We start from the raw sequence: 16,640 nt of genomic DNA, 5'->3' as shown, positions 1-16,640 counted from the left end.
TTAGAAAACCAAAATAGGGGGAAATTCAAACTTTAGAACTAAGGGACTAAATCATGTGAAAACAAAGTAATGATCATATCCAGATAGCCTACCTGGGGAAGGTAGATCTTAGAGGGCAAAAAATCTGTGGATTGTCACAACAAAATAATACCAGCAGAGGCACGAATGAGCAAGCAAGACAAGAACTGAGGTAGGTATATAATTGTAGATGTAGACTTGAGTGTGCATAAGCATGGATAGTCTAAAAGCTATGACCAATAGTTTAGTTTTTGACATAATAAAGAAGGATGAACTTAAATATCTAGTACCTAGGGGGAAAGTAGCATCTATAAGTGAATTTTCCATATAAAATTGAAGTTGGCCACTCTGATTCAAATCAAAATTATAAAACAGCCACATATTATATATTTCACTAACTTTTTAAAGTAAATGTTTTGCCTTTAATTAAAAACAAAAATTAGTCCTGTGCTTTAGGAAATGCACCAATACAAAAGGCCAACCCTATGGTATGTGACCTCTAGGCTTCTATATTTGTTTTGCTTTTTTCTGCTCTAGTAATCTCCCTCCTTTTGATCTGTGGCCTGGGAAAATGTGTTTTCTTTGGGTTTTAAATAAGAGTAAAATAGTTCTTTGAGTGATTCACTCGAGAAAAGTGTGGAACATTAACTATTGGTTCTTTAGGGTCCTCTTTAAGTTCTTTAAAAATGTCAGATCTATTTCAGTGGTGTTGGGGACAAATTTAAATCTTGTCCTTGTAGTCATTTCTATTTAGGATTTTAATGAGAACTGTAAACATATATAAAATGTACTTACCTGGAAACTGGTTGCAATAGTTGTAGTAAAGTTAATAGTTCATGGGGGTGGGGGAGCAACTTTTAATATAAAAGCTCAACCTGGGACCATATTATTACATTGAGACAGAAAAATTTTACGTTCATTCCAGAAACCATTATTATGTTATAAAATGGTCATTTAGGTTTATAAAGAAGACCTTTCTTTAAAAAGATTAAAGTATTTTCAGTAGCCAAATAACAGGCCAAGGAATATAGTGATACATTTAGAAAAATTTTCATCAAAGATGTTTAAAATTAATTAATTTTTACATACTTATCTACCATCTAGATTTCCAAATAAGCCTTTAGTAATAATAACAATAACTAGCCATTAAAGAGCATTTACCATGTCCAAGGCTCTATTCTATGTACTTACACTACTCAGTCCTCACAGTAACTGTATGAGACTTATTACCAGTTGTATAGCTAATAAGTGGAGAACAAGGAAGGATTCTGTTTCATAATCACTCTGCTGTACTTCCTAGTTACTAACACCTTTGATGGTTGTCCATTCCTGTTTTCCTTTAGTTACTTCAGGTCCCATGATTAGCCTTCACTCTACATTGATAGAGAGTAAGATAAGATCTATATAGAATCCTAAAAATTAGTAGAACTAGAGTTGTGGAAAATTTTTGAAAAATCCATAATGACCAGGCAAACTATGTCCCATTTCACTATTTATTTCTATCTCATTTAATAAACTTAACTTTAAAATTTTTTTAAAAAAACTTTATTTCAGATAAAATTAGTATTTCCATAATTTAGGATAAGCAGAGACACTTCCTTGAGACCATTACATTAGGTAATTGTGATTTCCATGAATAAAGTTAGTATCATGTGAGTATTTGCCTACATGCTTGTTGGAAGCTTCTGTAGCCTTTTCTTGGTAGGAATTCCAGTTTTTCTGAATTCTTCCCTTTCCTTCAGGTATTCCATTTTACATTCTTCATAAAAAGCAGGATCAGTATAGCTATAAGAAAGAAATGAGTATCTTTTAAAGTGAATCACTCTGCAAGTATTTAATATAGGCTTACTTTAATAACATTCAGATACCCAGTTCATCAGGCACAAATGTTAGTAGTAGATTTTAACAGCTGAAATTAAACTAATGTTGAATGTCAATTGCAATTGAAATTAAAAAAAATTTTTTCAAAAGAAGATTTTTAGTAATGGTCATAAATTCACTGTAAACATTACTCCACCAAACTAATTAAAGACCAGAAAAATAAAAAGACCTAATGGTAACGGCACTATCCCAGGATATAATGAGAAGCACACTCACTGCCTATCCTTAAGGAGCCCATGGTATTACAGAGCACACAGGTAAAGAGTGAATTATAATTAAGTATACAAAGTGCTGTGGTAGAGGTATGGCCCAGTGCACCATGGAAAGATGGGGAAGAAGTGAGGAAGGGGGAGATGTCAAGGGGAAATGCTCGAGCTGCAGTTTGAAGGACCATCAGAAATCCTATAGAAGGTACGTATGCAAAGGCAAAGAGATGAGGAAAAACGATGATGCATAAAGAACTGTAGGTAACTTGGAACCACCATGGCAGATTATGCACATAGGAGAAAGGGCCTGAGATGTAGCTAGAAAGGGCAAGAACCAAATCCTGATGATCCATTTATGCCATAGTAAGAAGTTAAAATCTATCCTGCAGATGATGGGGCACTATTAGGAGAGCAACTGTAAGGTCAGCTTTGTGTCTTAGATGAATCTGACAGCATGCAGCAAAGTTAGAAGCAGGATATCCAATAAATAAACTATTATAATGACCCAGACAAGAAATGATGAGGGCCTAGGCCAAAGGAGGAGCAGCTGTGATGAAAAGGATGCAATGGATCTGGGGAGATTTGGGAAATGAATGAATCAATAGGAAATAACCAATTAGAGTTAGGAGACAAGAAAGATACTAGACAACTGTATAATTCACAAAGACACATAATGCAGAGTAAAAGTAGCTGAGTTCAGTTTTGTGCCTTAAGAAAGAAGCATAGAAATGTCGGTCAACAGGAAGTAACTGAATCTATGAGTGCAAACTGAGCTTTCTCAGATTTAAGAATGAGGAGAGAAATAGGGAAGCAAATTTAAGGAACAGGTTAAGAGGGGGAAAGGCAAAGAATTAGCTAGAGACGTTAGGAAACAGGAAGCCAGATAGAAGGGAATTTTATGAGATTACCAGGGAGGTGAAGTAAAAGAAAGGACTGAAAGATTCAATTTGGCTACCATGAACCCACTAGAACAGTGGTTCTTAACCTTGGCTGCACATTAGAATCACCTGGGAATCTTTTTAAAATCCTGATGTCTGTGTCTCATCCTCTGGAAATTCTGTTTCTTTGTTACTAATGTTGTGGCCTCACCCCATAACAAAGAAACAGAATTTCCAGAGGATGAGGCCCAGAAATCAGGATTTTAAAAAGATTTCCAGGTGATTCTAATGTGCAGCCAAGGTTGAAAACCACTGTACTAGAACCTTTAGGAAGAGCAGCTTCAATGGAGTGAGGACAGAAGTCAGATTGCAGTTTATTGAATTCATGAAGATGAGTTAGGCAGAAACCAGAGCACAAACAATGCTTCAAAATGTCACTATGAAAAGATGAGAGAGCATAGTGGTTACATCCATTTTATAGAATGTCAATAGTAACTAAAGCAGAGCACTGTCTTACTCAAAGATGAAAAATACTATTTCTTAACTATAAACCCATCTATAATATATTCTGTAGATCAACCTCTTCATGAAATTGGTTAAATCACATGAAAAATATGCTTTTCACAATGGAATACTGCACTGCTATAAAAAAGAAGGAACTTTTACCATTTGCCATTAGCATGGATGGAACTGGAGAGCATTATGCTTATCGAAATAAGCCAGTTGGAGAAAGATATATATCACATGATCTCACTCATATGTGGGATATAATGATCAACATAAACTGATGAACAAAAATGGATCCAGAGACAAGGTGGCACTGAGCAGACCTTCCAACCTCGGGGAGAAGGCAGGGGAGGGGGGCGGTTAGAGATCAACCAAAGGATTTGTATACATGCATATTAGCATGACCAATGGACACAGACATAGGGGGCGGTGGGGGCTTGCCTCGGGGGTGCAAGTGGTGGTGGGGGTTAATCGGGGGAAAAAGGAGATATGTAATACTTTAAACAATAATTAAAACAAAAACAAAACAAAAAGAAAAACATGCTTTTGTTTACTGACCTCATATATTTAATCAGATACAATGCTGACCCACATAACTTAAAGAAACACTTTATAAATATGTTGCTTTTTTTAAGAATAATGTTTAACAAATTGATATTTTAGACTCAGCTTAAAAATATGATGGATTGAAGGGGTACAGAATATATTACATTGAATGAGTTAAATAATAAACTCTTACCTACTACATATACTCCATACACATACACAAAGACGCACAAACACTGAGATAACTACTTACTAAGAGGTTAAACATTCTTTTAATGCAGAATTTTCTTTCCGGCATTTTACTACCATAAGCATTCCAGACTCCTTGCAACATTTGGTAAAATCTGAAATAAAACATTTGGAAAGAAAAAAAAAATTTGTAATTATATCCACACAATTTCTGACAGATATAATTTAACATCTATTACCTAGAATGGTGGTCGGCAAACTGCGGCTCGTGAGCCACATGCGGCTCTTTGGCCCCTTGAGTGTGGCTCTTCCACAAAATACCAACTTCTGCGCATGGGCCACAAAGTTTCAATTGCACTATACATGCACGTCCGCACGTGGCATTTTGTGGAAGAGCCACACTCTAGTTGCCAAAGAGCTGCATGTGGCTCACGAGCTGCGGTTTGCTGACCACTGACCTAGACTGTGCTTGGCACACAGCACATGCTCTACCAAAGACAGGTACAAGAATGAAAGGCAGAATGAGATGAGTGTCATTTACTTTGTGGAAACAAAGAGATTTGAAAGGAGGGAGAGAGGATGACCTCTAAGATAGAGTGAGGAGACAGATGGGATGCAAAGAAATATGATTTCTAAGAGGGAAAAGGATATTCTAGAAGAAATGAGTAAGAAGGACAAAAGAAAAGCTGTTTCCGCCCAGCCATTGTGGCTCAGTGGTTGAGCTTCAACCTATGAATGTTGATGGTTCAATTCCCAGGGTCAGGGCTAGATCTTCAGTGTGGGGGATGCAGGAGGCAGCTGATCAACGATTCTCGCTCGTTACTGATGTTTTTATATCTCTCTCTCCCTTTCCCTTCCTTTCTGAAATCAATAAAAATATACTTAAAAGTAAATTAAAAAGGAGCTATTTCTAGACATGGGCATCTGGTGTCCAGTCTCTGCATGTCTTCTCTTGATGCATAAAAGCACCCCTTTCTTGTTTTTTTAATCCTCACCCGAGGATATAGTTTATTGATTTTTAGAGAGAGAGGAAGGAGAAAAGAGGGAGAGAAACCTTAAATTATATCATCCTCACAAAGAATTAACTAGGTAAAAAAATTAACTTTTTCTGACTATCTTTTATAACTCGTAATACAAAGTTATCAAGATTTCCTTCTTTTCTTGAGCTGTGTGTTACCCATTTAGTTACTAAGGAATATAATTTATAATTATTTTAAAGCAAGCAGGTAATTTCAGGAGACTCCATGAAAACACATAATATGTCACAAAAATATTTTTTAAACCACAAGCAAACTGGAAATGATTGAGATTTGTTAAGTGCATAAAAACTCATTAGAGGGACTTTGCTGGGACGAGAGCCTTACAACGGAGATATCAGTATGTACCTGTAGTATCACAGAATACTTTGAAGGATACATGGTAAAATAGGAACAAAGGCAATAGATGCAGGTAATGACTTTAATGCAAAAATTTAGTGGTTCTAATCACATTAAATTATGGGTGACATGTAATACTCCACTTCAAATATAGAATTAGCTTCCTTTAGTTCCTTGTTCACTAGTCTCAGTAGTCCCAACAATTGCTCTCTGATTCCTGAACCTACTCAGATACCTTTTTTATTCCAATTATGAAATGTTCTCCATCCTCTCTGTGCAAATGAGCTAGATTCCAGGCCAAATCAGACCATGGGATTATTTTTTGTGCGCTGTGACTAAGGACTTCCTACAACTCAAAAATGCAAAGCAGACTTATAATTAGCTCATTATCAGTAGAGACCATGGCAATCAAAAACTTTCACTCTGGAATGTCATTAGCATGCCTACACAAGTTAATTTTTCTACTTATGGCATAATAAAATCTACCTTTCTAGGAGCAAGAATTATCCCAAATAAAAATTAAGACATGAGCAATACTCAAAGGGAATATGTACATCAAGTTAACCCAGACGGACTAAATCTCCCTAAAGGCTTCTTGAAGGGAACTTCCATGATGACAGTGGTAATGAACCATGGGCTGATCTCCCTGCACCACCTCTCCTTCCTGGAACCTCAGAGACCTACTCCGACCAGTTCACTTAGTTAATGTCTGTAAGAAAGACTTTGCCTAATGAAATTTTATAGTTGACCAATCCTAGTCCTTTTCTGGAAAACACAAACACAATGGCTATTATCAAAAGTCCACATTCTGAATTTAACAAACACAATATTTTTACACTGAAAAATTCACAACAGAATGCTTAGGCATTCATTATTTTAAGACTTCTTTCCCTAATATAAATAGAAATGCCCTTAGTAGGGAATTAATGAGAGATAGCATTTATGTGTTCTGATCACAATAAAGGCACATTCTATGTATTTTCACACTTGTCCAAATCTCTTCAGGAATAACTGTGACTGGCCTAAAGCCTCAAGCTGTTTGTAGGGTTTTGTCACTTGTTTAGCAACAAGATTTTAATGAGGGTCTTTCTTTCATACCACATTAGCATACATTCATATAATAATGATGTTGCTAATACTGCCAAATGATTTCTAAAATGGTATTCTGAAACAAATACAATTGAAATTGCTTTTTTCAATATTATGTTAAATGTTAAAGAGCTCTAACACCTCTATATAATTTAATTACCATTAAACACTATACCAGTAAAAATAAAATTTCATTCATTTAAGTAAACCTTAAGGTAATGCAAATGAATAACAATAAATAGTGAGGGTAGAGAGTTTATTAAAAGTTATTCTTGCCAAACCGGTTTGGCTCAGTGGATAGAGCGTCGGCCTGCGGACTCAAGGGTCCCAGGTTCGATTCCGGTCAAGGGCATGTACCTTGGTTGCGGGCACATCCTCACTGGGGGGCGTGCAGGAGGCAGCTGATCGATGTTTCTCTCTCATCGATGTTTCTAACTCTCTATCCCTCTCCCTTCCTCTCTGTAAAAATAAATCAATAAAATATATATTAAAAAAAAAGTTATTCTAAATTTTAAAGAAAAGTAGTTAAATATAGAATTCAAGACTTTCTTTCTTAAAAAAAATCAAGAACGTGAGAGTATATCTTTCTTTTGTAAACCCTCATTTCTCTGAAAACAAAACAAAACAAAACAAAACACAATACCACATAAGAAACTATTGGTAAAAATATGTTTTAGGTATAATAAAATTTAGGTCAAGTATATCTATGAAAAACAGAAAGTCTTCTCCTAACTTTAGTCTAAGGCAGTGATGGCGAACCTTTTGAGCTCGGCATGTCAGCATTTTGAAAAACCCTAAATTAACTCTAGTGCTGTGTCACATATAGAAATGTTTTGATATTTAAAACCATAGTAAAACAAAGACTTATATTTTTGATATTTATTTTATATATTTAAATGCCATTTAACAAAGAAAAATCAACCTAAAAAATAAGTTCGCGTGTCACCTCTGACACACGTGTCATAGGTTTGCCATCACTGGGCTAAGGTAATGGGCAAAATAATCACATTGTAATTATGTACAAGTAGACTATATAATTTCCAGTTTCTATAGGAAAAAACCTTTGGGGGGGGGAACCTCTGTATAAAAGCAATAGAGAAAAAAATCATTTAGAATTATTTTTAACTCATTTACTTTATGGAACTTTTATTTGTATTTTAGTATTTCAATAAACCCCAAACATTATTTGAAAATAATTTAGTCATCCAGTTACAGCTAAAGCATTCAATGAGATGGCACTTTGAAAACATACTAAATTAAAAGAAATAATCCCTAATGTCTCATCTTTGACTAGAAACCACTCCATTTATATCCTACTAACCTACAATTTTTTAGAAATCTTAAGGTTATAAATTTTTATAGAACCCCTTTAGACACAGCATTACTTGTAACTTTCTATTTCATTAGTACTTTTATTTCATTAATGAGTAAAATATTTATAAAGTACCTATTTTTCCAGCTATATTATAAAAAGCAAGTATAATTTAGAATTTTAACATATAAGCTATGTGTAATATTTCTGTAACTACACCATCATCTTAATGGTCTCACCTTAAAATCTAGAACTTCAATTTTATCTAAATGAAAAAGATTTATGGAGGTCTTGCTTATTAATTACATGTAGTAGGACAGATTTTAAAATCACCTTAAGTTCATAATGTATCAATAACTTTACAACTGGAAATCTTAACCATAAAACCATTTGCTTTTACAGAACTGGATAAGAACAAAAACAGATATACTTTAAACACTGTATAAAAGATCTTTTGACCAGTTATTAAATCAGAAGAGATTTTAAAATGTAGAACTGAAAATGATGCAATTTGGGGAGGGATTAGGCAGGTGGCGACTTTTGGTAAGATTTTCCTTCATACAAAGGTGTCTGGAGTGTTAAATCTGTAATATAAATTTAAGTCTAAAACTAATTTTTCATAGGAAAAGCTATCTTTTAAGTAAAGACTTCTGTTGTGAGCAGTCTAATGCCAGGTCCCCGTAGACCATGCCTAAGTGCTGTGCTGCTCTCAGTAATCATCCTCCCTTCTGGAAGCTGTGAAGTAAAAAGTGCCTGAAGACAACAGGAGGTCACCCTCAGTTCTGAGCGCACCAGCTCCAAGTGCAGTAATGAAGGCCTGAGCCAAGGCAGAGAAACCATGAAGACAGTAGTTTGTCTTCCTCCTAATGACTGCTCAACTGACGCAAACCAAAGCCACAAGGCCACCAAGCATATTACTCTGTATAACTGACAGCATGAACAATGTCATGAAATTCTTGTGAAAGATTTTGTAAACAGTTCTGACTCTATTGAACATCTGTTTGTTTATTCTTTCTATCTATCTATCTATCTATCTATCTATCTATCTATCTATCTATCTATCTATCTATCTATCTATCTATCTATCTGGCTAAATACTAAGTGTCCATCTGGGTAATGACGTCACGCAGCAACACTCAGCTTCCTCTCTCTAGTGACTAGCCTCCTTGCAGTTTCTTCAGCCCAGGAACACAGCCAGGTGGAAACATTTCACACTTTAACCAAATGTCTGAAGCGTTTTCCCATGCCTCATCTCATTTGATCCTCACAGAAGTCCTGGAGTAGGTAGATAGGAGACTTGGTGGAATCCTATTTTCTTTTCATTAGCCGGAAAACGGAGATTTAGAAAGCTTAGAAACTTGACCCGACTGAAAAGAAGAAATGGTGGACCTTGAAAATGACTTCAGGTTTTCTCACTACCCAGAATATAGTCAAACACTGCTGCAGTTAAGTATTTTACCCTTTGTTCTCCCTGTGTGATCTACAATAATCTGCTTTGTGTTGATATTTACTGCTGTGTTGCTGACAATTACCTGAAAGAAAAGTTGGGGTGCTTCACTGGGCTGGAAAAAGTTTAAATCAGAAAGCAGGTCTAGTTAAGCAAGTTTATCTATAGTGGGGCCTTGATTTACGAGTTTAATTCGTTCAGAGACCAAGCTCGTTAAGGAGCTCGTTAACTCAAATTACTCTATCAACTCAATGCAAAAAATCGGCTGAGAGACAGCTGGTATCTCAAAAAACTCGTTAGTCAGGACACTCTTAAGTCAAGGCCCCACTGTACATATATAAAGCTCTCACTGGCATCAATTGCATGTGTGTGTTTTGATCTGTCATTGTTGATCATTAATTTGGTTGACACTTCTATTATAGAGACGGGCATATAGCGACATTAAAATATTTCTTCTAATTAATTTCCTTTCAATGTGCACGAATTCATGTACCAGGCCACTAGTAGGAAATAACATTCCTAGTTTTTCTCTTCTCCTGGTTCAGAGCCAGTGTGAACACTGTTCCCTTCCCTTACTAGATGTGGTTTCCAGACTATTGATAAAATCTGGGTTACCCTCCTCAGAATCTGCTGGTTTGCAAATTTATATATTTAGTACCTTGCTTTTGCTCCATACAGAATTTGAAGTAGCTTGGTAACTCCCTTAAAAAACAGCATTAATAACGGTTTGATAAATTCTTGAAATCCAAACACAGTAGGCAGCAAGACAAATATAAACATAATAATGGCATCCTAGCTGGTTTGGCTCAGTGGCTAGAGCATCGACCTATGGACTAAATGGTCATGTGTTTGATTCTGGCCAAGGGCACATGCCCGGGTTGCGGGCTCGGTCCCCAGTTGGAGGCATACAGGAGGCAGCCGGTCAATGATTCTCATCATTGATGTTTTGATCTCTCCCTCTCCCTTCCTCTCTAAAATCAATAAAATTATATTTAAAAATAATAACAATGGCTACATCTTTCTGAAACTATATTACAAATCACTTGTAGGGAATCATTAAGAGAATGACATGTCACCAGCCATTCCCTATCCTGTCTTTTCTTAGCTGAAGCAAAACAATATTTTTACATAAGTAAAAAATAGCCTTTGACACCATTAAAACCCACTTACCAGCTTTCTTTTAATCTAACACAATCACCCCACAACCAAAGTACAAACATTATACCACAGAATACTACACAGCCACTAAAAAAAGTATACAAATAAGGACAATCTTCAAAGACTTAAACAGATAAAGCAAAATGCGAAAGAGTCTATTAATATGTTGCCATTTCAGTTTAGAATGTACACATATAAGTGTGTGTATGTGTGTATGCATGTATCTTTAGAGAGAGATTGATGTTTGTGTAAGCGGAAAATGGCTGTGGAAGATGTAAGAAACTGGTTGTCTCAGCAGAGGAAAAGAAGAATTGAAGGGAACAAGAATTGAAGAAGCACATTTGTAGTGTGTTTTAGAATGTGTGTTAAAGTTACAAAATGGTGGGTTTTTTTTTAAAGAAGTAGCTTTGTTGGAGGGGGTACAGGGGAGTGGAGTCCAGATGAGAGGAGCTTTGACTTTATGAGTAAAGAAGACATCTCCTTCCTTTTTTTCCCTAAACAAGCTCTTTCCCCTAAAGGGAGGCAGGGAGATATACGCGCGCGCGTGCGTGCGTGCGTGTGTGTGTGTGTGTGTGTGTGTGTGTGTGTGTAGGCGGGGAGGTGGGGAAGTGTGTGTGTAGGAAATCCCTCTACATCTCGCTAAGAACACCCACCCTACTCATCACACTCTAGGGATATTTCTGCATATATCGCTTAATTTCATTAAATGCTGATTGCTATCAAATACAAATCTGGACATTTCTTTTCACAAAATATACAACTACGGAGATCCTACTCTCTCCATTATACCCAGACCAAGTGAAAAGCACTCTTCCAAGATGAAATGATACCATCAAAGTCACACTATTGGCTTTCTTTTCATTTAACATAGTCACACCAACTGCCAAAACGAAAGAAATCTGACAATGATAACATGAACTACCTTGCTAATAAGTCCAAATTCTCAGCTTTAAAGAGCAAAAAAGAGAATAAAAGACATGTTATGCTAAATTTAATTAGACATTTAATAAGTGTAGTATCCCTAGTTAACAAGGCAAATCGATCCTTTCAGTTCTGGCTGCAGTTTATTTAAAGACTTTACAATTTTACTACTTAGAAGCAAGTCCTATGGAGGTGTCATCTCACCATTTATATTTTCGCAACACTTATGATATTGCTATCACACTCTTAAAATAAATGAAAAGCCCAAGCCACATTTCAGACCAATATAATGCTACAGACTCTATTTTTATTTCTGGAAATAAACACTAAAATAGTTCTGTATTGCTCACTTTATTCTTACAAAGTTGAACATTTAAAAAATAAAACTAAGTTTTTTTTTTCAAGTCCCAAGTACACTTGGAAAACAGAAGTTTTAATCACTTGGTTTTAAAATTAAGCACCAGAAAATATATCATTGTAAAATTCTGACAACTGCATTCATTTTATGACAAAATTATTATGCTTTTAATTTTGTATTAAATTGTGATTTATTAGCTTGCTACTTTAGAGATTAGTCTATGTACAGAATGAATTTAGTGGTGCAAATAATGAGACAAAGAAGGTAGAAGGATGAACATGAAAAGATTATTTTACATTGCAGTGCATGAGCTATTTGATAATTCCAACATAGTACAAAAGAAAGCCTCTCTCTAGATTGATCATGGTTCAGTGAACATCACTGAATATCTAATACCTCCAACTCAATTAATTCTCACTTGATTAAGATCAGACTGATATTCAAACTAAATCATCTCTCCAGTCAAGTAGAAATCAATATTTCTGATTTTACTTTTAAATTACAATAGAAAATAAAATGCACACATCTTCAATATGCCAAGAGTAGCTTTTCCATTCTAGTCTACCATGGCATGGATAACACAGTTGATTAAAGAATTATTCTAATCTGAGCACCAATATGTAGCAGAATCTGATTAATTTGAACACAGAGATGGAATAAAGTAATTAAATATATCTTATACAGGGCAAATAGAATATTGACATAAAATAAATTTAACTTCTTTAAAACAAACCTCACTATTTATCGGCTCAACTAGTTAGGAATGTGGTTTTATCAAAGACTGATTACTCTCAGAGAAGAGTATTGCTTCAGGCACAAATATTTATAAGGTGGGCAAAGAACAGTCCTTTTTAACTCATACTCTTTCCACCACTGCCACCTCCAAAAAGCAGGCACATACCTAAAACAACCAAATTATTTCTATAGACTTTTTCAGAAAAAGCAGGACATACTGACCCACCCTTGCTGATCAGGGTAAAACGTAATGAATCCTAAAATAACAAAATGCTTTCATATTTGTAACTCTTACTGCTAAAGAGAACATGAAATAGATTTTCCTCCTTTCATTCCTTAATTCCCTTCTAATTAAAGATGGAGAAGAGTAAAGCTAAATTATTTTTAGTATTAGTTGAGTAGCAAGTATTACTTTACTTGTTAATAAACTCAATAATTCAGTGAAAATAACAAAATTTTCAAGTATTATATACAATTTTCAAATATATTTAAGAAAGCAAAATCACAGCTAACTGTACTATTAAAATAAAAAATAATACAACTTAGAGTGTGTCCAACAGTGAGCACTATATATATTATATGTAAAGTACTTTCTATATAAAGATATAACATATATAAAATATATGAAATATGTATTTATTATATATGATTTTTAAACCTCACAAAGTAGGTTACTACTATGCACTAAATAATTCATAGGTATTACTCAGATGTGCCTTTTCTGGTGTCTTAGATATACCACTTTACAGAAAAGAATATGAGGAACCAAGAATTACACAACTTAACTTGGAAATACAGATTTCCAAAATTTATATCTGATGAGAAACTGCCTAGGACAGTGATGGTGAACATTTTGAGCTCAGTGTGTCAGCATTTTGAAAAACCCTAACTTAACTCTGGTGCTGTGTCACATATACAAATTTTTTGATATTTGCAACCATAGTAAAACAAAGACTTATACTTTTGATATTTATCTTATATATTTAAATGCCATTTAACAAAGAAAAATCAACCAAAAAAATGAGTTCGCGTGTCACCTTGGACACGCGTGTCATAGGTTCGCCATCACTGGCCTAGAAGTTAGTTATAAACCATAACTAAGGTATGAAAAACAAAATTTGTTAAAGTATGATACTGTCCAAGGATTTGTAACCTCTGAGGCTGGGGCCACCTATGCAACTTGGAAGGTGGGCCATTTACTTGTTAGACATAAAAGGATATTCTTTACATGCATGAAAGACTCCACCTATTTTTCTTGAACCACGCGGAAATCTTGGTTTGATTTTTTTTCTTATGACTGAAGCATATCTTTGGAAAAATATTTCTCTTATCTCAACACTAATAAAAGAGAAAAATGGTAATTGGCGTATGAGCTACCCTTTTCATTGGCTAATCAGGGCTATATGCAAATTAACTGCCAACTAAGATTGGCAGTTAACTGCCAACAAGATGGCGGTTAATTTGCATATGTAGGCACAATGCAGGGAGGCAAAAGGGAAAGCAGGAAGAAGCCCCCTGCCACTGACAGTGATCGGAAACCCAGGGGGGAGCTAAGAGGAGGGGGGCAGGGCAAAGGCAGCCCTGGGGCCGCCTTTGCCCTGCCCCCCAGCCATGATCGGAGAATCAGGTGCCTTTTCTGCCCTGGCCAGTGATAGCAGGAAGTAGGGGTGGAGCCAGCAATGGGAGCTGGGCACGGTCGAAGCTGGCAGTCCCAGGAGCTGGGGATCCCTTGCCTGGGCCTAAAGCGAAGCCCACGATCGCGGGGCCGCTGCAGTTGCGGGTCTCCGCTGCCCGGGCCGAACGCCTTGGCCAGAGGCGTCAGGCCTGGGCAAGGGGCCGATCCTGCTATTGGAGGGTGATGGGGGTCAATGCCTGAGGGCTCCCAGTATGTGAGAGGGGGCAGGCTGGGCTGAGGGACACTCCCCCACACACACACCCAGTGCACGAATTTCGTGCACCGGGCCCCTAGTACATTATAAAGGGTAGGGCAAGAGTAGGCTATAGTTGTGAGTATGCAAATAGGTTTATTCTTGTATTATTTATTAATTATTGCATTAATTTCCATTCAAACAACTTTAAACCTACTTTTGTCCCACCTTGTATATATTGCCGGGAGCCGGTCCATCCTTGCTGTTTCAAGGGACCCTGGCATATATGGCATACGGTTCTTAATATGTTTGCTCACCTTCTTGGTGCTGTGTTTTAACCAAGGTCACCTTTCCGAGAAAGGTTGAATCCCCAGGTAGGGATTTTCCCCTGAAGTTAGGGAGGGAATAAAACCCCTCAACTAAGTGCCAGGCGGGTAATTAATCACTTTAACTATGAACAATCATGCTTAAGCTACATAATCTTTACTCCCTGGAATGGAGATAAGAAACGCCCTAACCTTTGTAATAGAGATTGATAGGATTGAATCAGCTGGTATAAATACAGATGTAACAAGACAGTCAGACAGAACTTAGAACACAGAACTCAGGAGACAGAATTCAGAAGACAGAAAGACACAGAACTTAGGAGACAGGACTTAGAAGACAGGACCAAGAGAGAACCTACAGACAGAACCTACACAGAACCTACAGACAGAAGAACTTCGCTGGAGAGAGCATGGCAAAAGATCCTGGACTGAACCTGACTACAGAAATTGGCAAGAGAACCTGACTAGAACCTGGTGACTGAACCTGGCTGGAGATCTCAGACAGAACCTGGCTGGAGAACCTAGCGAAGGAACATGGCTACAGAACCTGGCTGGAGATCCTAAGCAGAACCTCTCTGGAGATCGAGACCAGAACTTGGCTGGAGATCCTGGCTAGGCTGCTGATCAACTGAACGCTGTCTCCGTGTCATTCCTTCTTCGCCGACTCCGTCCACACCTTTGGGGACCCCTGGACCTGATGGGGTTGGATCCCAACAATATATTATGATATATATTTCTCTAATATGTACATTATAAATTTATACATTCATATAATATATATAAATGACAGTGCAAGCAAAGACTAACAACCAGTGTGCATGCCCCATGTTTGAAGGTGCAGCTGTTACTTTATTCCAGATCATTGTTTGCCTTGCAGAAATGGATTTATATATTTTTAAAGCTGGAATTTGTTTTACGTAAAATCTTACAACTTTATATAGTCTAGCTAACTTTGTTTACTGAGACACTGCACAGGGGAAAACCAAAATATGTCTGCACAATGGCTCTGAGCTGAAGGCTGACTCTGGTGTCATCAGCTTGAAAGGCTTCCTTGAACACTTCAACTCAGGTAATTATGCACATATGGTTATCCCATCAGAAACGTCTATCACTCACTTGTCAACTACTCAAGCAGAAGTCTCATAATAATTCTAAACAGCATCTTAGCCTAGAAGCAGAGGAATTAAATGGAGATGTTCCCATCTCTAACTCCCTAATTTCACAGGCCTCATAACCTTCCAGGGCCCTGTGAGGCAGTCAGTCATGATGGATGTTGACACCCTTCAGGAACCTGAAACAGGGAATCAAACGGATCCTTAACTAAAAGTTTCTATTTCCTTTGAGCCCACACTGAATGTACTATTTATCAGTTGCTAAACCCCTTTTACCTCAAGAAGCACATCAGGTAAGAAGAATGTTTTGTTTGAATGGATGCTACTTGATAAAATAAAGGGGTTTCTTTTCCTCCTCTATTAAATTATCAGACATTTAGTAAGCTAACACTTTGTCTGATGCTCTCAGGGGTCTCCAATGGAGCAGCAAAGCAATGACACACTTAACATTAAATAATACAAAATAAAACAGCAATTATGGGAGCCCTTGTGTTGGTTGGAGCATCGTTCTGTACACTAAAATGTTGTGGGTTTCATCCCAATCTGGGCGAGTAGGAGAGGCAAGCCATCAGTGTCTCTCCCACATTGATGTTTCTCTCTCTCTCTTTCTTATTCTCTGAAAACAATGAAAATATATCCTTGGGTGAGGATTAAAAAACAAACAAACAGCAATTACCGGAAAATGACAACAAGTATCACATGGACATGGCAAA

At 36.7% G+C, this 16,640-nt stretch overlaps 1 protein-coding gene across 1 annotated transcript in view; it reads right to left on the bottom strand.

The window, feature by feature from the left end:
• Positions 1 to 1,497: 1,497 nt before the first annotated feature.
• The window catches only part of CMC1 (C-X9-C motif containing 1), a 67,733-nt gene continuing 52,590 nt past the window's right edge, over positions 1,498 to 16,640 (bottom strand). The window contains exons 3-4 of the mRNA XM_059664125.1: positions 4,290 to 4,380; positions 1,498 to 1,803 (exon numbers count right to left, since the gene is read on the bottom strand). Coding sequence (XP_059520108.1) covers positions 1,683 to 1,803; positions 4,290 to 4,380 — 212 coding nt within the window. The 3' untranslated portion in view covers positions 1,498 to 1,682. The remainder of the gene's footprint in view (positions 1,804 to 4,289; positions 4,381 to 16,640) is intronic.

The sequence above is a fragment of the Myotis daubentonii genome, chromosome 14 (assembly GCF_963259705.1).
Source record: "Myotis daubentonii chromosome 14, mMyoDau2.1, whole genome shotgun sequence".
Lineage (NCBI taxonomy): Eukaryota > Metazoa > Chordata > Mammalia > Chiroptera > Vespertilionidae > Myotis > Myotis daubentonii.
Note: the sequence above shows the minus strand (reverse complement) of the source record. Positions and strands in the feature narration are given on the sequence as shown.